This window comes from Propithecus coquereli, unplaced genomic scaffold (assembly GCF_000956105.1).
Source record: "Propithecus coquereli isolate 6110/MARCELLA unplaced genomic scaffold, Pcoq_1.0 Scaffold79, whole genome shotgun sequence".
Lineage (NCBI taxonomy): Eukaryota > Metazoa > Chordata > Mammalia > Primates > Indriidae > Propithecus > Propithecus coquereli.
The window spans coordinates 1,733,141-1,759,682 of record NW_012154062.1 but is presented as its reverse complement, the minus strand read 5'-3'; the positions used below and the strand labels follow the sequence as shown (position 1 = coordinate 1,759,682).

Here is a 26,542-nt window from a genome sequence, read left to right as displayed (position 1 = left end):
TTTTTTTTTTAAAGAGGACAGGATACATTTATTAAATAATGATATCTAGATTTACTAATGACAAAAATGCTTTTGGAGAGCAGAAGAGATAAGGAAAGGTCAGATTTCCTTTCAAGGAAACCCATGTTCTTTCACTTGCCGAGAGTGATAAGGCAATGCTGACCTTCAGGTCATTTTTGATACCTAATGTTCCTTGATCACATCATGAAGCTGTAGCTATAGGTGAGAACAAAACTAAAGCTCTACTGTCATTAGCAGAAGATTGTTCTAGAAATTAAAAGCCCTGCTGAGGGCTGTAAGGTGAATCCAGGTGTGAGCTGTGTCAGCCAGCATTACATGATTTCACTGTATTATTAACTGGTTAAGCCATATGATTCATTTGATCAATGAGATAACTTAAAACCATCCGTAATTAAGCTCTTTATTACAGAGATTAGAGAGCTGTGTCTATACACGACAGGTACTTAGGGCACTCCTCTGTCATTTCATCCTGGAGTGACTCTCCCCTTACCTGGTAGCTGTCTGCCTGATGTACAACGCGATGTCTTGAAGATAAAACAAGTTGTTGATCTGATTGAGGTTAGTAAAAAGTCGTCATCGTTCTTAAGCAAGGTAGAGAATTAATTGAACACCTGGGAGCTGACCAGAGTGCTTTTAGAGTTTAGTCTCATTTCATTTACTGTCTACATGTATGGTCTTTTGCCAGTTAGTATTCAAACATCAAGAACTAAATGGTTTGACCTAAAAACCTCCACTTAATCCTAGTTACCTATGAGAGTTAAACGCTTTTAGAACAGAGAGGAGAAATGTAATCAGTCTCTTTTAGAGCCACTCTGATTGTTACTGAACTTGCTTCTTGCTCTTGTGCTCTGTTTGTACATGCCAATGTTTCCTTTACCTGGGTAATGTTTTAGATGACATTTACACAGAAGCATTTGGGTAGTTTATAAAAATACAGTGTCATAGTATTGACATGTGTCAAGAAGACTTGTTCACCACAAAGCAGTGAAGTTTCAGTGGAGAGCTGGCCCCTGGTCCAGTGAGTGACCAAGAGCTTGATTGATCATGGCTGGTTCAAGAGCATCTCACATTTGCTGTCTATCTTTTACTTTCTGGATCTGGATTTTTGCCCGTGGTATGGCATCCACTGGGTTTTTTAAGATTCTCTGTCTATGTCTGTCACTACTATCTGGAATTCAGTTTCTGGTTTCTGAACATACCTCTTCACTCTTGCCCCGTAGGTCTCTATTCTAGTTTCGCTTCATTTCTTCTGGATGTTTAGTTAAAAATATTGCCATCAGATCAAACCAGAAACAAAGAACCTAACTGGAACAAGATTTGCATATGTATTAAAAACACTTAAGAAGGAATTTGATTTATGGAAGTAAAGTTGGCCCTCTATATCTGTGTTTGCATCAGTGGATTCAATTAACTGCAGATCGAAAACATTAGGGGGGAGAAAAGGATGGTTACGTGTGTACTGAAAATGTACACGCTTTTTTCTTGCCATTCCCTAAATGATACAGTATAACAGCTATTTTCATAGCATTTACATTTATTAGGTATTATAAGTAATCTAGAGATAATTTAAAACATGGGAAGGTATGCATAGGTGATGCATGTAGGTTTTGCATAGGATGCGCAAAAATGCTATATCATTGTATATAAGGGACTTCAGCATCTATGATTTTGGTATCTGAGGAAGGTCTTGGAACCAATGCCTCCTAGATACCAAGGAATGATTTGTGTATATTCACTGAAGACAATTTGAAAAACACAAAGAAGAAAGCATATCTATTTCACTAAGAAATTAGTATTCTTACCATTTTGGTATACGCATTTCCAGCCTTTGTATGTGTATGTGAGGGTGTGTGTGCACAGATAGATAAAATCTACAGCAGTGAATTAATGTCTGCCTGGTATTGTACAGTATACATATATCAAGTTATTTAAAACGAGTACTTCCCAAAGTATGTTAGACATCATTGGTGATATGAGATAATGTAGGGAATATATGAATGAGCATTTTTGTTTTAATAGTTATATATGCATTCTAATGTGTATTATAAAATTATAACTAGCACATCAAACATGATTTCATGGTTACAATTACTTTGGAAGACCTTTAGACGTTGGGAGTCCCCAACACCTCGCCAGCATCTCTCTCATTAGGCGATTTTACTAGGCCTCCAATATCCAGCATATCAGCAGTCTGCTCGGCTCTGTCTTCATAGTGTATTCATAATTCAACTTTTTTGCCACTCCTAATGCCACTACAGTCCAACTGACCCGAGTCACTATGGTTTATTGCATTGTCCTTTTAGCTTGTGTTCCACTTCAGTGTTGTCTCAGTTCATTGGCTTCTCACCTCACCCAGCGTCAAAGCCAGACTCCTTACCATGACCTACCAGTCCCTGCACAGTCTGGCCCGTCTGCGCCCCATGCATACCTCTGTGACCTCATCTCCTCCCACTCTTCTTGCTCACTCTGCTTCCGTTGCATTGGCCTCTCTCTTTGCCTGTCTTTGATCACATCGGGCATGCTTCCACCTCGGGTCCTCTGCCCTTGCTTGTCTTTCTTCCCGGGGTGCTCATCCTCCGAAGAGTCCCGTGGCCCTCCCCCACTTCCCATTTTGAAAGGTTCTCTTCTGGTGCATACTTACCTGGCTACCTTCTCTAAAATAACAACTCCCCCAGGCCCCAAGCCCTCATATTCCCCTTACCTGTTCTGTTTTTCCTTTTCAGCCGTATCACCAACATGCTATATATTTTACTTATCATCTGTCCTCTAAAATGTAAGTTCCACGAGGGCCTGGGTTTTTGTCTGTTTTGGTCACTGCTGAATCTCCAGCTCCTAGAATAGTTCCTGGCATATAGTAGGCACTCAGTAAAACTCATTGGAAGAATAAGTTAAATAAAAATCATGACCTGACATAAAGAATAATATTAAGCAAATCAGTACATGTGATATAGGGTTATGCAAGAGTCATGAAATCGATGCATGAGGTTTGAGAAACAATGATAATCTTTAAGTTTGTTTCATTTCTTTTGTGTTCTTATTATAAATAGCACTGCAGTAAGTACCGTGAAGCAATTTTTTTGTGTATACTTATGATTATTTCCTTAAAGTAAATGCTTAGAAGTATAATTGCTAGTTCTTAGGATATGCACATTTTTAAGAGTTACTAAGCTAAACCGTACGTATCAGTTTGCACTTCTGCCTCCATTATATGAGCACCTATATTTCTTCCAAACTTCACTGTCCATTATCTAAGTCCCTTTTTATCTCTGCCAGTTGAGTTGCTGAAAGAGCCATTGAAATGCCTCAACTTGTACTACCCTGATATGGATGAACATTTTTTCTACATACCTAGTTTTCATCTGTTTATCCTTTTTTGTGAATTGCTTGTTCATGTTTGTTTTGATCTGGGCTCTGATTCCCGTGGACTGAAAACCTACTTGAACTAGTTTGATCAGATGGATGTCACAGGCACCTGGTTTATATCCAGGAACAGAAGGCAAGGGACAGTCAGACTTCCCAGACACAAGAACTGGAGGGTCTGCTTCTCTCTGCCAGCTCCACTCTCCTGGTTTCCTTTGCATACTGGAGTCTCCCTTTTCTCATGGAGTCTTTGCTGTCCCCTAACTCTTCCTTCCCCCTGGCTTTGGTTTGCCACATCACTTAGTTCAGCCCCTGCTATACAGGACTTCTCTATCCAGATCCCATCATAATCTAAGGACCATGGATATCTGTGTCCCATATTTCTAGGAGGGAGCTATCTATTGGGTCGATTTCATCAGGTGGTCCCTCCTGGTCCAGTCAGCTGAGCTCAGCATAGAGGATTGAGGCCCTTGGGACCTGTTCCTTCCAGGTGCTATGGATAAAACAGCTTCTATAGCCAGCACACAGTGATTAGAATGTTCAGTACAGTGCCTTTTGCCCATTTTTTGATTTGTTATATTCATCTTTCTCTTATAGGTAGCTAAAAGTCCTTTATATATGAAAAGGACTCGTATTTTTCTTCCCATTTATCATTTTAATCTTGCTTGGTGGTGTTGCCATGTAATTAAATCTGTTGATTAAATCATGATTTCTGTTAGTGTAGAGTCTCTATGAGGAACTTATCTGTTCAACTATATTTCCTTCTAGTTCTTTATAGTTTTATTTTTTATGTTCCCTTGAATTGGATTACATTTTAGAGGGATTTGGGAGAGAGATAATATCTTTACAATATTCTTTCCAAGAGCATAGTGCTTAGTTCTGATTTATTTCTCTCAGCAAAATTTTGTAGCCTTATTTTAGTTCTGAACTTTTCTTGAATTTATTCCTACCTGCTTTATAAACTTTGTTCTTGGTGAATTGTTTTTTCAATTATGTTTTCTAACTGATCATTCGTGGTTTATTAAAGCTATTGTTTTTATATTTTTATAACTTTATAATCTTACTACATCTAACTTTTTTTACTTAATACTTTTGGGCTTTACATGTAAACAGTTATAACATCTGCAAGTAATTATTTTATTTCTACCCTTCCCAATCTCTTCCGTTCATTTCTTTTTCACATTTATTGTGCTAGACATTTTAGAGTGAGAATCGGAATAATTGTAATGGAATGTATTACATGTCTTATGCTGTTGTATGTTGTTAGTGATAATTATTCTGACTAGATAATCAGAATGCTTTGGCTACTTATACAGCAAATACAGGTAAGTGAAACTAGCAGAAAACCCATCTTGACCCAAAAGATATGCTGTACTAGCTTGTCTTGGAGTCTGAAAATCTCACTTCTTAGTCATTCTTTCTGGTCAAAGCATTGCCTCTAGAAAGTTCCTGTTAGAATGCACATGGGATCCTCACTATTAACATATTGTACCTGCTAAGATGATGTGTGATCGATTTAGTTATCTAATTATTTTCTAATAAATGGTACTAGCTTATTATGGGAAATTGCGGAATGGATCTTAAATGGAATAGAAAATGTTTGGAGGGTGCTGTCAGCAGGAGCCTTCACAATGAGCAGTGGCTTACCTCTAGCCTCACCTCTTGCCTGCCCTGTGTGCTGTACACCTCAACTCTGTCCCATAGCGTCAACGATAGTGAACTGCTTTTGCTTTTGCAAATATGTCTTATTCTCTTGCCTGGGGCTTTCCTGCTTACCCCCCACTCTTAACATTCTCATCCTCAGTGTCATCCTCACTGTCACTTTCTCCAGGAAGGCAGATGCCCCCAGACTAACTTATGTGTCCTACTGCATGCTCCTAATGCACTCTGTATTTTTCATAAAATAATATTATTATAATTACTTTTTAAAATCGGCTACTCAACTATAACCTCCAACTGCAATGCCAGGGAGTGTATCTGCCTTGTTATCCATTATGTCTGACATGTGAGTAGTCACTCAATAAGTGTTTTCTAAATTAATGGTTAAAAGTGGGGTGGAGGATAATGCTTGACATGTTATTGGTGAACTCGAGAGACTGCAGGGAGCTGCTTTGACTCCTTGCAGTAGTAGTATCCTGAGGGAAGTTGGAGTTGAAAGGACGAGGGACGGTGTAAGCATTTTGGTTTTACCTGGACCTGAACCTATGTAGAACTAAAGGAAAGGCCTGCCTCCTCCTTACTGGAGTTGAGCACAGAGTTTTGAGGGATTTGAAAGGCAGTCACAAAAATAGATGAACTCTGTGCAACCTCGGACACGAAGGAAAATATAACCCTGTACTTTATGCTTTTATCCTTTTATTTCTTTGCTCTTCAGTAATGCATCCACTAGGCTTTCACGGCGTCTAAAATGGCAGGCTGGCTCGTAAAATGCAGGAACTCCACCTATAATAAAGACTGTATTTAAAAAGCCAGAGCGACAGAAGGCAGTAGGAGGAAAAACAGGAGGAGTGTGCACAAAAAGTTAGTATTTGGTGCTGTTTCGTTGGCAAAAGAGAAAAGCAGGTTTGCTTTTGTGAGGCTGGATGGTACCAGTTTATGAAAACATTTTCGGAAGTGAATAACAAATTATGACATGGTTTCAGCTTTTCTCAAATTACAGTAAATTTACCTTCCTTCACACACTTCTATTTTTTATATTATCATATTCTGTTATTATAAATTATAAACTGTGAACTTGTAACTAAATATAAAAAGCAAGACCAAATACATTTTTGACTATTTTCTATATCTCATTTATTTGTATATTATGGCTTTATGAGGAAACCTGCTGTTTGACATAACGTCGAACTGAGAGAATTAAATGATGATTGAGCTGATTTTATGGGAAATTACTATATGACCAATAAAATTAAGCAAGTTGAGACTGCTAATTTTGGTAGATTGGGTTATGGGGGTACTATGTTTAAGTTTAGAGCAATTCTAGTACTGTACAAGGACTGGAATTCTTTCACTTTACAGATGCAGAGGCTGAGATGTTGAGTGACTTGCTGGAGGTTGTGGAGCTTTATAGCTTCAGGCCAGACTGATAATACTAGCTGCACTTCTGTATGCATTGGAGTCAGGTACATTAGTGTCCAGTTGTACAGATGAACAAACTGAGGCAGAGAAATGTTCAGTAACTTGCCCAGCTTCCCACAGCTAGCAAACATCAGGGCTAGGACTTGAACCAAAATGATCTGGCTCCCAAGTCCTCACTTTTAACCATTATGTTGTTTTGCCTCTGCCCAGCTTTGCTGACTGGCAATCCCGTGTTCTTTGCCCTTTGCCATGTTGCCACCTAGAATTGTTTCAGCTCCTTCCCCAGTAAATGGCTCTTGTAGGTTTTCCATACCTGAAAATGGCATTAGCTTTTCCCCAAGATGTTATGCTCTGTTCTCAGAGATGGTTTAGGTTGAAAGAAACTGGTCTGTGATTAAGGAACCCTGAAATAGGAAACAGATACCTACATGCTTACAGGCAGTGGGAGCAGTGCACCCAGGGGACAACTACACCTTCTGAAGTGGTGTCGTTTGCGTTACGCTGCCTGCTTTCTCAACCATGGAGTTCTTCACTTAGCTCACTTTTTAAAAAATTGGCCCAAAAGCCAACAAATGAAATTGGTTGATGCTATAAAAGCCAAAGTATACTTTGATACCTATTAAATATCTGTTTCTCTGCTTTGGGTGGCAGAAGATAACTTCTGTTATTCTCTTAAACAGTTACATTATGCATGTGTTCTGTGTCCTCTTGGGAAATAGCTAAAAGAGATGCCCAGGAGCTTTAGTGTATAATAAAACTTGCTGTAAAGCAAGATTCACCCAAAATGGATGTGTTTCAAATACGGTCCATTGAAGTTTATAGCTGGGAAAACCAAATAGGACTTGAATACATTTCAGCAAATAGCACTTGTAGAATCCAAAGGCCGTAACATAGCAAGGTCCATGGGGCCTGAGGAGTCCGTGAGATCCAGAGGCTCATTCATTCAATAGAAAATGACTAAGATTGTGTCTTCAGAGCTTTCTGGTGGAAAAATGGCTGTGACTTTTTCTTCTTGTCAGGCCTTTTAAAAAATGTTTGTTTACAAAATTGTAATAAAAATTTCTCTGAAACTTGAGAGCACCATTTAATTCATCTCACATACGCTATTTCAAGAGAATTAAGGAAGTGCGCTATTAGAGGCATAACAAAAGTACTATGTGATTATAAAGTCATGTCAGTCAAGGGTTTGGGCGGACTTCACAGAGGCATTGATTTGAGCTTTGCTGCATGAGTCGACTGCTCTATGCTACAAAGAAGGAAGGATACTTGAAGCTAAAGGATAGCCCGAGCAAAGGGGCCGCAGTGTATAGGGGACATGTGTGGAGGGAAATGAGGTTCCAGCCTCGATCAGCCAGATGGAGCAAATCTAAGAACACCATGTTGGGGAGTTTGGACTTTATAGGCACTGGGATGTTCTTGAGAAAGGAAACGACATCCATTCTAGTTGTAGGGTACTCTGGAAGAGTGAAGGCTGGATTTGAAAAAAGATTAAAGGCCCATTGGGTATATATCTGGAGATTTCTGGGTTGCTGCTTAACCTTAAAACTTTGTTGCTTCTGTGTTTTTGAATGAATGTTTAATTTTTCTATAGTATAGAGAATCTGCTTCTTAACAAAAGTTTAAATGTTGGGTACTTTGCCTTTTCATTATAAAGAAAAGTATAATCTAGAATTGTTTCAGCTCCTTCTCCAGTAAATGGCTCTTATTAGGTGTTTGTTGACAGAAGTTATTTTTAAAAACTATCAATAAGATGGCTTTCTTCTGTTATCAAAACTTGAAAGTGGTCACTTGGTTGTTTCCGTAACTTGGAAATAAACTTGCATCTTTAATACTAATAAGTAGATGTTTCTCATTAATAAATAGATACCACAAAGCTTTCAGTGGGAAAACTAGCAACTACAAGACTAGAGTCAGTATTTTTGATGGATTTTTTTTTTGGCTGCTTTCTACAGTTGATTTAGGAAAAAGTAGAAAGCTAGAGTATGAGGACGATATGTTTCCTTTGGCAAATCTGCAAAGTACGAATAACCATGAACCCAGTTCACTTGCCTGCAGCTTTTAATTCTGCAATTCAGGGAATATCTTGTTAACCTCCCTGAGACTTTTTTTCCCCCCCCTAAAATAAGTGTAAACTGTCTACCTTACAAGGAGTTTATGAGACCCAAGTGACTTAAGTATGAGAAACATACTTAATTTCTTCTTTAAAAAAATCAAACACATTATCTACCTCCTTTCCAAGACAGTCTGACCTACTTATCTTGGTTAAAGGCTGGCTAAAGGCACTGCAGTTCACCCAGGTGTCCAAGTCAGAAGCATTGAAGTCTCTCAATTCCTCCTTTTCCTTCATCTCTTATATATAATGGGCAAAAAAAAATTCTACTGGTTTTATCATTTTACTCACAATTCTGCTCCATCAGCTTTGTGTCCATTACCTTACATGGATTCCTTTTCATCTACCACCTTGACTCTTGTAGTGGTCTAAGTGGACCCCTGTCTTCAGTCTCACCCTCTTAACAAACATTTTCATAGCACTTATATACCAGACACTGTTTCAAGCACTTCATAAATTCCAGCTCATTTAATCCAATCATTTCTATAGTGCTACCTAGTTCTCTCCCTCAAATCTGGTCATTTTTCTTACCTACTTAGTCCTTTTTTGGGGGCGGGGGGGTGGCTAAAGTCTGGCTTTACAAAAAAAAAAAAAAATACTACTCTCTTGCCGGAGTATTCTACACCCATCTCTTACTGCCCCTTTTCTGCACCTGAAGTCTGGCTACACTTGCCTCTTGCAGTGCTTTGAACAAGCCATGTGGTTTTACACCTCTGTGACTTGCGTGTGCCATTCTCTGTTCTGAGAAAACCTTTCTTTTGTCTCTGTCCACCTGGCAAATGCTACCTTTTGGTTCAGGGTTGTGTAGGATGTAACCTCTTCCAGTTGAAGCACCAGTTGCTCTATTATTTCTGTCTTGCTTGTAGTTATTTGCCCAGAGTTTGTCTTCACTCACTAGACTATGACCTCCTTGGTGTTAGGAGGTGTATCTTGCTCTCTGTTCACATTGTGCTTAGCACAAGGTGTGGATGCACGCTGAGTAACGAACGTCAGTAGAGGGAACGTTGTAGATGGTTAGACTGCTCTATCCTCCTCTTGACCCTTTGCTCCTAACTATGACGTTAACATTGTACAAAACAATGTCAAACCATCGTAGGGTTCACATCACTTTGGTATGAGCTGATGTTAATTATATCACAGCACTTAAGGCCTAGAACTTACAGTACATTTGCAAAAGAGAGGGCACCTTGCCTCTGGCTATAGAAATATTCATCTCAGTGTTGTGAGAGCAAAATGGAAGTTGAGCTGGGTGTGTGTAGCCATAATTCGATTTTTAAAAATCAAAAACAGAATCTTCAAAAATTTTCCAAAAGGCCTTTGCCAAGGTTATGAAGGCTGACATGGGTTCTTCAAACTTCAAAGATAACACGGTAGATGTTACTGGAACCAGTTGTATATAATGCTACTCCATCCCTCCTTTAATGGTAACATTTCTATTCTTTTCCTAAGAGAAAGGTGCAAAAGATCTTTAGGAAGGATCTTATTTACATCACAGTGAATATAAGGTAGTAATAAGGTACTAAGACATTATACCACTCGATGAGCCTTATAGGAAGTTGGGCTTTGGAAGGTAGAAGGCAAACTGCTGCTGATACAATTCTGTTTGGATCCAAGAATTGCACCAATTCATGAGAAGGGTATAGTGTGTTTGTACTAGTGTTCTCTAGAGAAATGGAACCAGTATGAGATTATCTGTCTTTGTATCTTGAGATATATTATGAGGAATTGGTTCACATAGTTGAACGAGGAAGTCCCACGATCTGCAAGCTAAAGACCCAGGACATCCACTGGTGTAGTTTGCAGGACTGAGAGAGCTGGAGAGCTGATGGTGCAGCTTCTAGTCTGAGTCCAAAGGCCTAAGAACCAGGAGCTCCGAGGGCAAGAGAAGATCAGTGTCCCAGTTCAGCAATCAGGAAGAGATTGAATCCAGCCTTCCTCGCCTTGTTGATCTATTAAGGCCCACGGTGGATGGATGGTGCCTGCCCACACTCCACACTCAGGAGGGCCCTCTGCTTCACTCACTTCACTAATCCAAATGCTAATCTCTTCCAGAAACACCTCATTGACACACTCAGAAATAACATTCAACCAGATATCTGGGTATCATGTGGCATGGTCAAGTTGACAAATAAAATTAACCATGTCAGTATGTTTTGCTGTAAGGGGGGAAACACAGGCATCTGACCAAATGAGGTGACTGTGACTCCACTGCCCAGATCCTGCCAGATGTTCTAATGCTGCTAATACCTTTAAAGCCAGCAATGAGCTGCACGTGGAGGCTAGGGAAGAGATCGGGTTTTCATAGGTCTCTCTCAGTCCATCAAAAATATCGGTGAAAGCAGTAATGTTCAAAGTACAAATCATAATTCCTTATCTTAAATCATCTTCATTCAAAATAATATTGAAACCCTCTGAGTTAGTTTTTTACCAATGAACAGGATTTAATTCCTAACACTTATCTCTAATTGTTACTTACCCTCTAGTAAAATACAAGATGGCTAGGATGGAGGATGCTAATAGCCAGCAGTGAACATTAATTTTTCAGATATACCTTCTTCAGTTGTGATTCTCGATCTGGGCTGCACCCCAGGACCCGTGAATCTGACTCCTCGGGGCTGGTGCCTAGTAATGTGCATCTTTTAAACAAGCTTCCCAGACACTGAAGTTTGGGAGCTGGTGGTCTTCACAGTGACACAATAGACAACTCGAAACCTACTGGTGCAGCAGTTTTCTAAATTTGTTGTAAACTGGGATGTCTTTTGAAATATAACTAACCCATTGATTCTCAAACTTTTGGTTCGAGTTGAGGCTGGAAAAGTTGCCTTTATAACAGTTTCCCAGATGATTTTAATGCACACGTCAGTTTGAGAAACAGCACCAGTATATGACAGCATTGCAGCAAAACAGGGTTTCCCAAACTCCATTAATATTAATATTTCTCTAGACATAAAAGGATTTATGGTCAAATAAGTTTGAGAAATGCTGGGAAGTTAAAAAGCCGGAGGGTGGGGTGTGTTTTAAATAGCTCTAATTTTCAGAGCCTAGAGCTCTAGAGTTTTATGGAATACTGTTTTGGGGGACATATGGGAAGAAGGTGACTCTTGTCCCTTGTTTGTTCAAAGACTTGACCAAAAGGGTCATGTTGGACTTGTGTATGCCCTGGCACACTGGTTTAAGTACTGTGTATTAGCAATACTCTGACTAGGGGTTTAGTTGGCCTCTTTTAGAGATCTGTCTTGCAGTCAGGTATTGAACAAAGCCATCTTGATGTCTGTTTTTATTAACTGCTTCCTGGAAACGGTATAAATTTCTCAGTAGCATTTACCATACACAATAAAGTATGTGCCTTAGACATTGATAGACGGTCCCTGAATCTATGCAGAGGAGTTGTGGGGAACTATTTTTTCTGTTTCTATTTTGTAAAATGAATTCTAGGAAGCAGAAACCATTAAAATCTTAAATAGTTATTACCCGTAAAATGGTTTTTGAGTTACTAATTTTATCTCATCCTCTCAAAGTAACCCTTTAAGGCAGGTATTATGGTCTTTATTATTTACAGATGAGGAAACTGAGGCTCGGGAAGGTGACATAGTTTGGTGGACCTAAGATCTCAGCTTTGGTCTGTCTGAGCCTCCAAACACATGATTTTTTTCTCTTAGCCATTTCGCTTTTCTTTTAGTTTTATTTAAGGTCTTTGTTAGGGGAGTGGATTGTTTACTCTGGAACGTACTCTAGGATTGAAGACCTACAAGGTGCAGTTCACTTTCAGCCTTGTATCTAAGTAGCCCTGTGTCTTTAGGAAAATTACTTAACCTCTCTGAGTCTCACTTTTTTTCTTCCATTGAGTTTATAGTGCTTTCCAGGCCTTCTTCCCAGTGTATTAGAAAACATTTGTGAACATGGGTTGTGTGTGTGTGTGTGTGTGTGTGTGTAGTACAAAGCACAATCTGTAATTGTAAGGAGAGAGAGCAGGTAGTGGTATTTGTAATAATGAGCTTTTCCCTCAAACTTGGGTAAGTTTGAAATGATATTGATGGGAGTTACTTCTGCAAGTATTTTGGTTGCTTTGAAGTGACTAGCATGTGACGACACTGTGATAAGGTGCAGAAACGTCATCTCTTGGGTGACTTGGAGCTGGTGACATTGCAGCAAGTTGCAGAATTTAGGATCTCCTGTGGCAGATCCCAAAAGCCAGTCTGATCTCCAATAGGACAGCACTTTTAACACCTCTGATGGATAAAGGGGAAGGGCGAATTCACACCTTTGCTATTATTGTATTGCCACTTGGCTCCTAGTTCTTTTTATTTTGAGTTGCTGGGGTAAAGATCTTTTGGTAGGACTGGTGACTGTTGATTTACAGGATGTTTAGGTTTTATTTTATCAGCCCCAGTTCCAAAATGATAGCAGTTCAGAATGTGAAACTGAGATTGTCTAGATGATACTGACTATAGTTGAAGGTGGAATTTAAAAATGAATTTTAAGAATAGTGCCAAAGAAAATTCTATTTTCTACAATCTCCGAAGAAAGGAGCGTATCCTCCGAGTGGAAGTCCTAGACTGGTAGGTTTATTTTGGCTTCTTGGGTGTTTTTCTAGTTACTGGCATGAAGGGGGGTTTTTTCCTTCTTTTTTTCCCTCCCTTCCTTTCTAACTTCTTTATAAAACCAGAATGATATTACTTATCATACACCTCATAAATGAAATTGGAGAATAGAGCTTAAAATAAAAACTTTATAGAGCTGATTGACTGGACTGATTGCTCACTTTTGAGTGAGCATATATGTTAGGATAGGAATTTTAAGTAGTATCAGGACCTGGGAAAAGGATGATTAAGTAAATATTCTTGTGCAGTAATCTTTAAAATATCTGAACTTGATCATCTGTTGTGTAATTTTTGTTTGTGAAGAATGACAAGATATACCAAGGGTTAATCTTATAGTGAGGTCAGCATATTATGTTTCTATGATGAATTTCATTCTGAAATGTCAGGGTGCTCTCTGAAAGTCATAAAATGTGAGCACAAACGGTTTTCTGGGTTCATCTCTGATACGCAGCTTCTTGCAGCAGATAGCTGGGAATCACTAAGTGGTTCACATTGACACCTTATGGCATTTAGGTCAAGAAGCAGAGACCGTCACTAGGGAGACATTGGCACTGGGATAGACGGTTTTATCCAGGACATGACAGCCAGGTCACAGACTCTCGCCATTTTCAAAGTTGGGTTTGACGATATTTCTACTTGACTGTTACATCAAAGTGCAGTGTTGCTTTTAAGAGTATATTTGTCCAGCTTCAGTGGGGAGAAGGGGGGTATTAAAAACACACTTTGGGGATGGACTATACTATTAAAGAGATGACACAGGTTCTTAAGTGATGCTTGAGTGACATCCTTTGAGGAATGGAGAGAATAGAGGACAGATTGTGTCTAGGGCTCTGTGTGATGCTGCCTTTAGGAAGGCAGATCTTCTCCCTCTGCTATGCTTCTCTGAAGTCTAATGGTCACCCAGCGCGGACCATTTATTGGACACAGATCACCTATGACTTTCCCATGGCCCCTTCTAAACCAAAGTTTTTGTGGTACTAAAAGCATGTTATTGTATAAATCTAATAGTTCAGGAAGTTTGAATACATGTTTCACAAAGGTGCATTCCATGTAGAACAGATGGGAAGTAAATGGATAGTAAACAAAAGAGAAGATTTCATCAAGGTTAAACGAAGTCAAACTCTCTTCTTTGAAGGACTTTTAAGTCTTTAATGTCTTTACTAAGAGTACTAACGTGCACTGTGACTCTGCAGTGGGAGTTTAAAAGTTAAAGAAAACTCAGATTACTTTTTTTAAAGTATGGAGGTTACTTGTCCCCTAGGAGACTTGTTTTGTTTTGTTTACCCTCTTATTGAAAGATAAAGTTTGAAGTGATGGACTACATTATGATTCAAAATAAAAATAATTATTTGAAGTCACGGGTATAGAAGTAGGTGTGTGAGAGGGGTGCCAAAATTTTGGAATTAGAGTGACATGGTTAGTTAATATTACCTGCAGAAGTGTTTGAATTAGCTGGTGAAATATTCTTCATTTCCACAGAAACTGACCAATAAATGAGAAAAACAATTAATATTGAAGTGTGTTAGGAAAAACCCAAGAGTTTTTATTTTATTTTGTTAAGCATTGATTGTAAATAACGGTCTTACCTAATTCACTCAAACTCCATTTACTCATTTTTCATGTGGAATAGTTACCCATAACCTTAATTTAAGGTTTAGCTTTTTGGAACTTAGTATGATTTCTTTTTTCTTTTTTTTTTTGGAAGTGGATAAAATTTTGATACTTAACTGTGTTCTTGGTGTACTGAGGACAATAGCTATGCTTTAAAAATATCATTGGCATTTAGCTACATTGACAAATAGTATTTTAAATGATATCAGTTAGAATTTCTGTGACTTCTGAGTGGTGTTATTTGAGCAGTTGGCCATAGAAATTAAATGTTACTGAATTTTAAGAGAACTGGATACAGCTGGATCTTCATATCCATGGGATTCAACCAACTGCAGATTGAAAACATTCAGAGGGGGGAAAAAATGGTCACATCTTTTCTGAACTTGTACAGACTTTTATTGTCATTATTCTCTAAACAATAAAGTATAACTATTTACATAGTATTTACATCATATTAGGTAGTAAGTAATCTAGAGATGATTTAAAGTATAGGGGAGGATGCGTATAGGTTATGTGTAAATACTACGCATGTTATATCAGGGACTTGAGTATCTGTGGGTTTTGGTATGCACAGGGTGAGGGGGTGTCCTGGAACCAATCCCTCAAAGATACCAAGAGATGACCATACTAATAAAAACAAACAGGCATAGACTTTTTTGAATTGACGATGCTATTGATTGGGGGGGAAATCATGACTTTAAGTACCACCAGAAAATAATAGGCCACCAATTAACTATGATACAAACCTTTTTAACACTTGGAATTTCTAAATTCTTAAACATAAAAGCTTTTATGTAAGAATTATTTTGGGTGCTTATTTCTTGTTCATTTTCTGCAGACATAATACTTTTCTCAATACCAACTCATAGCATAACTTTTTTTTGAAGATACTGCAAACATCAATTAAATCAAGATTAAACCAACAATATAATTTTCCTTTACACACAGGCAATTAACACCTGACAGCCACCTAGCAGACAAAGCTTGTACTAATTGCTGCAAAAGAGACCATCCTAATCTCAAAGACTTATGAAATGTAAAATGTGTCTAGGAATTAATGAAATAAGATACGGATTTGTATTTATATAGTTTTGCCAAAAGCTGTAACCACTTTGCCTCATCTCTCTAGAGATGTTCAATGGGGGAAAAAAGTAGAGGGAGGACTTTTTTGTTTCTATTCAGTAGCATCTCTGGCTCTTTCTGGTCTCATCCCCTCCCTTTGTAGGCGGGGTCATGTTCTGACACTGAAGGATCCCCTTTGAAACTTCCAGCTGGTTTGCCCTGCCTCTCGCTTCATCCTCTCCATGAAATTTCTGGGCCTCTGGGAGGGGTCCCCTTTCCATCAACTAGACTCTCTGTGTCGTGTTTTTTTTTTTTTAGTTTGCTTGAAAAATACTTGCCCAGAGTATTTGTAGAGACTGAGCCCACCCTCTAGGAAAGCTGACTTTGTCAACAGTCATTGACAGCCGTCTCTGCTCTAGACAATGGTGCTGTGGACAAAAAGTGTTGGATTTGGAGTCCAGAGTCCTGTCTCTGGGCCTCAGTCATTTTCATGTGAACTCTGAATTGTTAGGTGAGCTATTGCTTGGAAGTTCTGCAGTGTGCTTTCTTAACCCTGCGGCCTAGAGGTGGTGATTGTCCTGCTCACTCCATAACTTCTCTGGACCGCCTCAAGGGTGACTGAGGGTATTACTGTGTAAGAAGTAGACATAAGCCCTGAATTCTACTTGTTCAACTATCAGCCCTGGCAGGGGATGCCTTTTTGTAATTCATCTGTCCAGAGCGATGCCTTTTAAAAGTCACTGGAAGAAACTATACTAGGAGGTTCTGATTGTCATTAAAATGAGATATTTACTGTAAAGGGCTTGGCACATTTTAAAAAGCCAGAAAATGCACCTTGCTTGAAGAATGACAAAGGGGTCATATTGCTCGCTCTGGTCCTTTTATTCCACTTGCAACTAAAGTCATTTCTTCCCATTCTTTAGGATTCTTATGACTTGCCTTTACTTAGTTTATAAACAAAATTTAACTAGGTGACTGTTGTTTTCTACGTGTGACTCTCAGGGTACACTTTATAAATGCAGGGTGGGGGACTTTTGACACCTTAGCCTAATTGATTTTTGTGTCCTAGTTTTATTATAATTACATAAAATTTTAAAAAATTAAAAAATTCAAAGTAAATATGAAATAAAAGAATATATCTGCTACCTTTGCTGATGTGAGTTTATCCAGAACTTTCCAGGATTAGCCATAATGAATTAGAAAGTCAGCGCTGCGTGTCGTTCTTAATAGCATAGCATGGAAGACAGTGGGGGAAGTGGACCCAGTGGATGGCTCTGTCCTTGCACTTTTTAACAGATGTATTGAGTAACTTCAGCCTGTTCTCCGGATACAGACACAGAGTGGAACTCAAGACAGTAGTATGTGAGAGATGGGATTTTTAAAAAGCAGCGCTATTACAAAGGTCTGTATTAAGTGCTCTGAGAATGCAGCAGGGAGAGTTAGAGTATGATTCTTAGAAAAGCTGTGATTTCAACTGGGCTCTGTAGGGTCAGTAAGAGTTTGCAGAATTTGGCGTGGTGGGTGAGGGGGTGATGACAACAGCAGAAGGGAACAAACAGGTGTAAGGGGGGTGTGAGCACAGCCTACATTTCTTTGTGACGCCCACCTCTATCATTTCCCGTATGCCGGGAAATGGTTATAAGAAGGCCTGGTAATCAGACTCAGTGATCTGATCCTTCATTTGAGCCATCATGCCTGGCCTGTAAGGTTATTTGATCAAGAAAAATAGGGCAGGCCAGACATGGTGGCTCACGCCTATAATCCCAGCACTCCGGGAGGCTGAAACAGGAGGATCACTTGAGGCCAGGAGTTTGAGACCAGCCTGAGAAAGAGGAAGACCCTGTCTCTACAAAAAATAGCCAAACACGATGGTGTATACCTGTAGTCCCCAGCTGCCCAGGAGGCTGACCTGGGGGATCCCTTGAGCCCAGAAGTGTGAGGTTACAGTGAGTTTTGATCACGCCACTTGCAATCCAGCTTGGGTGACAGAGTTGAGACCTGGTTTAAAAAATAAAAGAAAGAACAAAAATAAAAAGAGAAAATTAGGGGAAATAAAGTTGATCTATAGAAAAAGGAAAATCCGAACTACCAAAAGCATCTAATACTCAGCAGACTAGAGGGACAATGTCTTGTGTATTCAGCGAAACAAAACGGGGTGTCATCCCCTCTGAGAGGGATCCTTCAGTCTGCTTTCTCAAGTGTGAGCAAGGCTGGGCTACATTGTTTTTTATGTCCCTAATATACAGTGGCCCTTGTGTTCTGGCTCCTGCTTTTATTGGGGCTGTAAAAAGATTACAGACACCCCAACAATAAACATTCTGAGAATGTGAGGTCATAGTAATGTGACCTCACAGGGAGCCAGGTCCTTAGAAGGCCACTCGGATCAGCAGACACTGGACTTGCAGGGTGAAGAGTCTTGGAAATGGGCTCGGGAGAGAAAGTGTGGCCCAGGCACGCCCCAGGGGGTGTGATGGACTCTTGGTGTCTCTATTGTTGCTGGTGAGTTTGAACTGCCATCATGTTGCCAAGCTTTCTGATTTAAAACCAGCAATTTTTGTTCTCGTTCAAGTAATCTCATAAGTTCGACAGAATGAAACCATCAATAACCGAGGTATTTGTCCTCACTTTATTCCTTATTTTCTCCTTTTACTGAAGGTTGTTTTTTTTTTTTTTTTAAGGAAGATCGAGAAAAGTCTGATGTGCACAGATTTGTAAATTATACCTTGTGAATGTTTGGAAAATTAGGTGAAATCAACTGCACTGGGCAGGACAGTAGAAGAGGCAAATATATAGAATGAGAAATAGGAATGATTTGAGTAGTAAATTTTTAAATGTGTGCTCCTTAGGATAAGCCTCTTGTATTTGAACAAAATTGGGCCAGTACTACATATGCGGTATAATTACACTGTTTGCACAGAATGATTAAATAAATGCCATGAATTTGCCCTGAGAAGTAAGCAATAAGTAGCAGTTTAATTGAGAAGAAAAATCTTTTCTTTGACATTTGTTTTTACTACACGATAGCTATTATATAGAGGAAAAGAGTGCATGGAAACACAGCTCTAGGGATTTTATTTTTTATAATTATAAAAATTACTTGATTGTAATTATTACAGTTCTTGGAGTAAATATTTTACATTTCCATCGCCAATGTGGGAAAACAAAGTAATCATGAATTGCCTAAAACGAATTTCTACTACGAGTTTACTTGTCGTGGGTATGTTATAGATAATAATTAACGATGCATTTTCTGATAGGATAAATTTTACAAAACTGACTAGTAATGTTGACACTATGAAGGGAAGGTTTAGGTTTCATTTTATCATAATGAAGCAATTTATTTTAATTGGTGGATATTTTCTGTGAGAAAATTGTTTAAAGTGTCTTATTGTTTAAGGAGAGTTCCCACCTACCCTGGTCTTCCTGGGTCAGTTCCAGTTTATGCCTGTTGTTCTGGCCTTGGCATCAACTGTGGTTTAGTATTTGATTTAGACATTTTTAAAATGAAGCATTATCATTAACAGTTGCAGCAAAATAAGCCAGCATGAGTTTAAAAGACCTCCATTTTGGACTACTGGTTTCAACCGTGGTCTCATCCGGGAATGTGTGAGTTGATGTTTTGACGTAGTTGAATCTAAGAGATAATCTGGGATAACTGTCTCTCTTTCCCCTACTCTTTCAGCTCCCTTTCAAGGGCAGTTTGGGGGTACTTGCTGATAAAGTGTGCTTGGCTTAGAGAGGAGTTGCTAGGGACAGTTAATTCCTTTAAGTCTGGGGGCAGCTGGGGAAGGATGGGGCTCTGCAGCTACTTGTTTTACCAGCTGGTTGTGCAGTGGCCCTAGCTGCATGCTGAGTGACAGGGAAGCTGCCAGGCCACCACTTCCTTGACAGATCAGTGGGAAATGGGAAATTTTGAGGTAGAATAAATGACAAGATAAAGGCTGAGCAGCTCTGCTTAAAAATGTATTCATTCTTAGAATGTCTAGGAAAGTGGTATGTGGAGATCATTCAGAATGGGCACAAGAGAAAAGATGTCTGTGTCGCATATATATAAATGTTCACCAAATGGCATCCACTGCAAAGGAAGTAATAAGTAAGTGAACAACAAAAAAGTATTCATTCTTGCTACAATGGTTTTTTATCATTTATTACATGGTGTAAGTGTATAACATTTTTTAGGTTCAGATTTTTTAAAATACAACAATTTGAGTTATAATGTTTACCTTTTTAAAGTATAAAATTAAGTGGTTTTAGCATATTCAGAGTTGCTTAGCCCTCACCACTATCTTAAGGATGTTTTCATCACCCCAAAAAGAAATTATGTACCCATTAGCAGCACTATTTTTTATTGATGATAGTTTTTTTTTTATTTTGTAACTATTATAATTATCTTTAATGATTTTATCATCACTGTCCCTCTTCAGAGAGTCCTAGTTTAAGTAATAAATGGTTACTTATAATGCAGGCCATGTTAAAGAACTTTGGGATAGAACAAGGGATGTGAACTCCCGTACATAGGCCTAGTTCAGCCCGGCCTGGAATGGCTTTTATGATTTCCAAGGTTGTAACAAAACAACAACAAAACAGCATGTGTGACACAGACCTTATGTGGCCTGAAAGCCTAAAATATTTACTATTTGGTTCTTGATGGAAAAATTCTGACTCCCTGGTTTAGAGTCTACAGTTGGAAGAGTGTATTGGAAGGCCATTTAAGCACAGTATTTTATCATGAACATGTCTTTGTTACCAAGTTAAAATGAAGATTTGGAAATTAATGTTTCCTCATTGGTTTTAGTGTGATAAATGCATGAGGTCATGCTCTAGAGCTGGCCACAGGCTGTAGTTTGATTCCCGTCTAAAATGGAGGTTCTCAAAGTGTGGCCTGTGAGGCTTCCTTCCTTCGGTAGGTGTGCGAGGTCAAAGTTACTTTATACTAATTACTACATTATTATTTTCCTTTTTCTCCGTGTTGATACTGTATGGTACCAAAGCAATAGAAGGGGCCTTAGCAGAAATCCAGGCAGTGGCACCAAACTGATCTCGTCATCATTGCATTCTCCACTGCCATGCACTCAAAGTAAAAACAAGGCCAGTTTCACCTAAAAATGTCCTTGGTGAAGCCAGTACAGATTAATTTTATTACCTCTCAGCACTTGAGTTCGTGTCTTTAATTTCATGTGTGATGAAATGGGAATAAAGCAGTCCTGTGCCTGATGGCTAATTCCAGGAAAAGCATGTACACGTCATTTGAGTTGGGGCGATAAGCTAGTCACTTTTTTCACGGAAAGTCATTTTTTCCTTGCAAGAATGACTGACAGACTATGGTTATCGGCATACGTTTTTTCAAGAATGAATATTTTAAGCCTATTGCTTTAAGGAAAACTGACAATATTTATAGCCAATGATGAAAGTTAAGGTTTATGATCAAAACTTAGAATTTTGGAAAACTTATATCTGCTACCAAATGTTCGGCAGCTTCCCAATACTTAGACTTTTCTGAAGATACTGGTAGTAACATTAATGAATGCAGTTTTTTTATTGTATAAAGAAATGTGTCAAATATTTTGCAGATGACCAATGTGTGATGTTACAAAATCATGCATGAGTAAAAGATCCATTCAAATTATAAGACAGATTTTAATGTAAGAATACAAAAAGTTCATTGACATGAGTTTAGATTCTATGTCGCAATTAACTTTTAAAAAGACTACCATTTCTCTTATTTTGGAAAAAGACTACCACTTATTTTGGTGTCATATTAAAAAAGAATAGGTGTAATTATCTGGAAAGGATATTAAAATATTCCTCCTTTTTCTAGTTAGATATCTTTGTGAGGCCAGATTTTCTTAATATACTCCAGCCACAATAATATTGAATGTAGACGTGGCTCTGAGAATCCAGCTGTCTTCTATTAAGTCAGCCATTAAAGAAATTTGTAAAAAATGGAAAACACAGTCTCTTGTCTTGCTAAATTTTGTTTGGGAAAATATAGTTACACTTAATAAAAATGTAGTATTTATATTATGATATGGATTTATTAAATGAATTTATATTTAAATTTCTTCTGTTTTAATATCTCATATGATAAACGTCAAGAGATATAACTCACATAAACAAAGGCTCTTTGAAGTCCTCAATAATAAGAATATAAAGGTCTGAGACCAAAACTTTTGAGAAACACTTGTCTAGGGTTTAGGCAATTATTTCTTGAGTCCTTTGAAATTTACTAGCTGAAAATACTTGTTTGAATATTTAAGTATAAAATGATCTCATTTAAAATAGTTTTCATTTGGTTGGTTATACAATATCATGATAATTTCATCAGATTTAATATTTCCTTTTTTGCTATCCAAGAAAAATCTTTTCTATTATTTTGTTTTTCTCTTTTATCGACTCTCACAGCAATGCTGGGGTGAAAACAGCTCGGCTGGAGGCTCATTCTGAAATGGGGAGCACTGAAATTGTGGAAAAGGAGACCTCAGAAAATCTCAGTAATGGTACCAGCAGCAACGTGGAAGCAGCCAAAAGGTTGGCCAAACGCCTTTATCAACTAGACAGATTCAAAAGATCAGACGTCGCAAAACACCTAGGCAAGAAGTACGTTCTGACCCAAGGCTGTGTTGTCTGAGTTTTATCCTATTTTGTGTGGGCGTGTTTGTGTTTATGTTAATAGCTTCCATTCCAATAACCAAGTCTATTCTTTTTTCTTATTTATAGCAATGAATTTAGCAAACTAGTTGCAGAAGAGTATCTGAAGTTTTTTGATTTTACAGGAATGACGTTGGATCAGTCTCTCAGGTATGATTAAACATTACTTCTATTTTTCGTTGCCTCCAAATGATTGATTCTTAGTGGAGAACATAATGTGCTATATCTAGAATATGTTTTTATTTTTTTGAACCTTCAGTTATAAGTTGAGTATCCCTTATCTGAAATGCTTGAGACGAGAACTGTTTTGGATTTGGGATTTTTTTTCAGATTTTGGAATATTTACATTATACTCATCCAGTTGAGCAGACAACATCCCAAATATAAAAATATGAAATCTGTAATGCTCCAATAAACATTTCCTTTGAGCATCGTGTCAGCACTCAAAAAGTTTCAGATTTTGGAGCATTTTGAAATTCAGATTTTTGAATTTGGGATGCTCAACCTGTACTTTGTGAACTTAGATTGTATTGTAGATATTAAACATAGCATGGAGTAAGAAAAACATATTGTTTTTATGAAATCATACAGAAATTAATATTCTACATCTAAGGGTAAGCCCAAGTCCAGATGGCATAGTGAAGAATGGTGGCAAAGCAAATCTGGAGAACAAAATGGAATCTGTAGGAGTTTTTCTGTTTTCCAATTTTTTTTATTGTGGTAAAATACGCATAAGATAATTTAGCATCTTAGCCATTCTTAAGTGTGCAGTGGTATTAAATACATTCACGATGTTGTGCAACCATCACCAGCGTCCATCTCCATAACTTTGCATGTTGTAAAACAGTAATTCCGCCTTCCCACCTTTCCCCCGCTGGCAATCACCATTCTGCTTTTCATTTGCATGATTACTACTCCAAGTACCACATATAAAAGGACTCATATAGTATTTGTCTTTTTGTGACTGGCTTATTTCACTTGCCACAATGCCCTCAAGGTTCATCAGTGTTGTAGCATATTGCAGAACTTTCTTCCTTTTTAAGGCTGAATAACACTCCATTAGTGGATATACCACCATTTGCTTATCCATTCCTCCATCTATGGACACTCAGGTTGCTTCCACGTTTTAGCTATTGTGAATCATGCTGCTATGAACGTGGGTGTACAAATATCTTTTTGAGACCCTGCTTTCAGCTCTTTTGGGTAAGGAGTTTGGTTTTTGAATGATCAGTTAAAAAAAAAAGAAAAAAAAACAGTTTACAGATGTTGAATTACAGAATTTTTTTTTCTAAGCATTTGCTTACTATACCCAAATTGCCTTTTAAGGTGATACTTTGGAATTAACTCTTGAGTGGAATAAAAATGAACATAACATAATAATCAGTGGAAAGTATCTGTAAAATTGTTTCCCAACAGTATCTACTTTTTGCTGACCTTTCCAAATGAAGATGTTTCAAACACATTGATCCTTTTCACATTATATTGTATTGCAAATTTCTAAGAGCAGCGGAAGGTAAAACCCAGTCAGCATTTAACCTTAGAAACTATTTATTTTTAAGATGCTGGTGCTTGGAAGAATTCTGAGATCATCTAGTATGACCCTTTAATTTTACAAATTAGGAAACTCAGGCTGGGGAGGTAAACTGACAGTGTTCGGATTAGAATGTACTACAGTGATTTATTCTGTGGCTCTTTCCATGCATCAAGGGTACTCAAAAGTTTTCTCATGAAAACAGGTAAGAGTGGAGCAAAGATCTACATTTTTGCTTTGCATTCTGATGTGGTTTATTACAGTTATGGAAGATTAAAGTTTAATCAACATAATTTAGGTTAACTATATATCTATAATAAGGAAGAAGCCAAAATTTTCATAGAAATAAGGTTTATTGTGTGTGTGTATATATATATATATAGTATGTATTGTAAGATTTCTTAGTATATTTTAAATGATGTTTTTGCTTCCCATCTCATATTTAGCAAAATGCATCTGTGTTGTCAAGTGAGGGTCATCTGGATTGATCTGTAATAAACCATCCTCTCATTGACTGGTTAATTGGTGGTTCTAGGCATATTTCCTATTTTAAAAAGTTTTATATATAAATTATTCCATAATTTAAGGAATAAACTAGGGTTTTATTTCCCAGTTGCCTCCTCATGTAACAAATTAATAATAAAGTGTGATAGGACAAAATTAACAGAAATGTGCACATGGCATTGTAATTATAATTTTGCTAGTGGGTTAGTGGAGATTACATGTAACAAAATGACAAAAGAATCCTGATGTGTGTAGAGTTTTAAAACATGGCCTGTATGATTATGCATTGAGTCTTAAGTGTTCTTTGGTTTTTTTAATTGACCTTTTAAAATTAGCTACTTGAGACTTACTCATAATGGGTAATGACCTACCTTTCTAAGATTTTCTTGTTTTGACACCCCTGTATCAAGCTGTCACCTTTTACATTGATATCTTACAGAATTTAAATACAAATGTATATTTATATTGAATGACCATCTAGGAAGTGATTTTTTTTTGAGAGAACTGTATAATATTTTTGTATAATTAATCTCATGTTTGTATAAATCCACTTTAACTGTCAAACATAAATAGGGTGGTTAAAATTTTCTTAAACTTCACTTTTTTCTCAATTCTTTTTTAGGTATTTCTTTAAAGCATTTTCTCTTGTGGGAGAAACTCAAGAACGAGAGAGAGTTTTAATACACTTCTCCAATAGATATTTTCATTGCAACCCAAATACCATTGCTTCACAAGGTAATCCGAATGTAAATTCTTGTATTTCTTTTTTGTAACAATAGTTCTTTTCCTTATTATGAAAGTTGCATTTTATCATGGAAAATACAGAAAGTTGTACAGAAAAAATCATCTAAGTATCTCTAATTACCTAAATATAACTATTAACATTTTGACTTCCTTCTAGTCTATTTATATAATATTTAATGTCAAATTGGAATCATCAAAGTTTTATTTCCTACTGTCTTTTTATTTCATTGTGGGCATTTTCTCATGCCATTAACTACTCTTTAAAAGCATAATATTTAATTAACAGCATGATATTCTTGGAAGTTGTGTCTCTCGTGCTTTTGTTTGGTAATAACACTGACCGTTGACTTTCATCTGTGATTTTAATGAACTATGAGTCTATGTTTGTTGTACCATTTTTATGTAGTAAAACTATTTAATTGTAAACTACTTAATCATTGACCTGCCTTATGAAAGGAGAGGTCTTTTCTCCATTCCAATTCCTGCAATAAAGCCAAGTTTTCAGAGTTTCAAGTCAAGCACATTCAGTTGCAGTTGGAAAACCTTGCGTAAACTTTTAAACTCAAATAAATCACTGAGACCAGGTGTATAAGAAATAGTATTTATCTCTTAGCTTCGTTATTGCCAATTAACTTGGGTAAGTGTACTTGGTATTGACTAAGGTGTTTGCACCTGCCCTTCCCTCTGTCCCCCAAGCTGTAGCTGCAGTTAGTTCATCATCTGATTATTAGGGTTACATTCCTATCTGTAAACTGGTGCAATTTGGACCAGTTATTCACTATCTCTATTACCTTTAGCGTTGACTGGAGAATGAAAGAAACAGAAGAGGGTTGTTTTCATCAGAACTTCCTTCAGATCTAAAAATATGTTGACATTGCTGGGAAAAATAAGGAATTGGCTGTTGATAAACATATTTGAGAGTTGGCTGCTGAGTTTTACAAATACTTATGAGGAATGTGTTTTAAATGTATATAGATAATGTGATAATAAAATGGAACTGGAATAAATATATTTTTAAGCATTTGGTAGTATCTGCTTAGAGACTGATAATAGAAATCACCTACTATAGTAAAAAACTTATTCTTTTAAAAATAGGCTGTCTTGGCCAGGCGCAGTGGCTCACGCTTGTAATCCTAGCACTGTGGGAAGCTCAGCAAGAGCAAGACCCTGTCTCTACTAAAAATAGAAAGACATTAGCTGGACAACTAAAAATATATATATAAAAAAATTAGCCAGGCATGGTGGCGCGTGCCTGTAGTCCCAGCTACTCAG

General features: G+C 37.6%; 1 protein-coding gene across 1 annotated transcript in view; it reads left to right on the top strand.

Annotated features, from left to right (window-relative positions):
- The window catches only part of LOC105825207 (PH and SEC7 domain-containing protein 3-like), a 254,323-nt gene that overhangs the window by 201,259 nt on the left and 26,522 nt on the right, over nucleotides 1-26,542 (top strand). Inside the window, exons 5-7 of the mRNA XM_012662911.1 lie at nucleotides 22,246-22,440; nucleotides 22,561-22,641; nucleotides 25,149-25,272. Of these exons, the coding sequence (XP_012518365.1) occupies nucleotides 22,246-22,440; nucleotides 22,561-22,641; nucleotides 25,149-25,272 (400 nt within the window). The remainder of the gene's footprint in view (nucleotides 1-22,245; nucleotides 22,441-22,560; nucleotides 22,642-25,148; nucleotides 25,273-26,542) is intronic.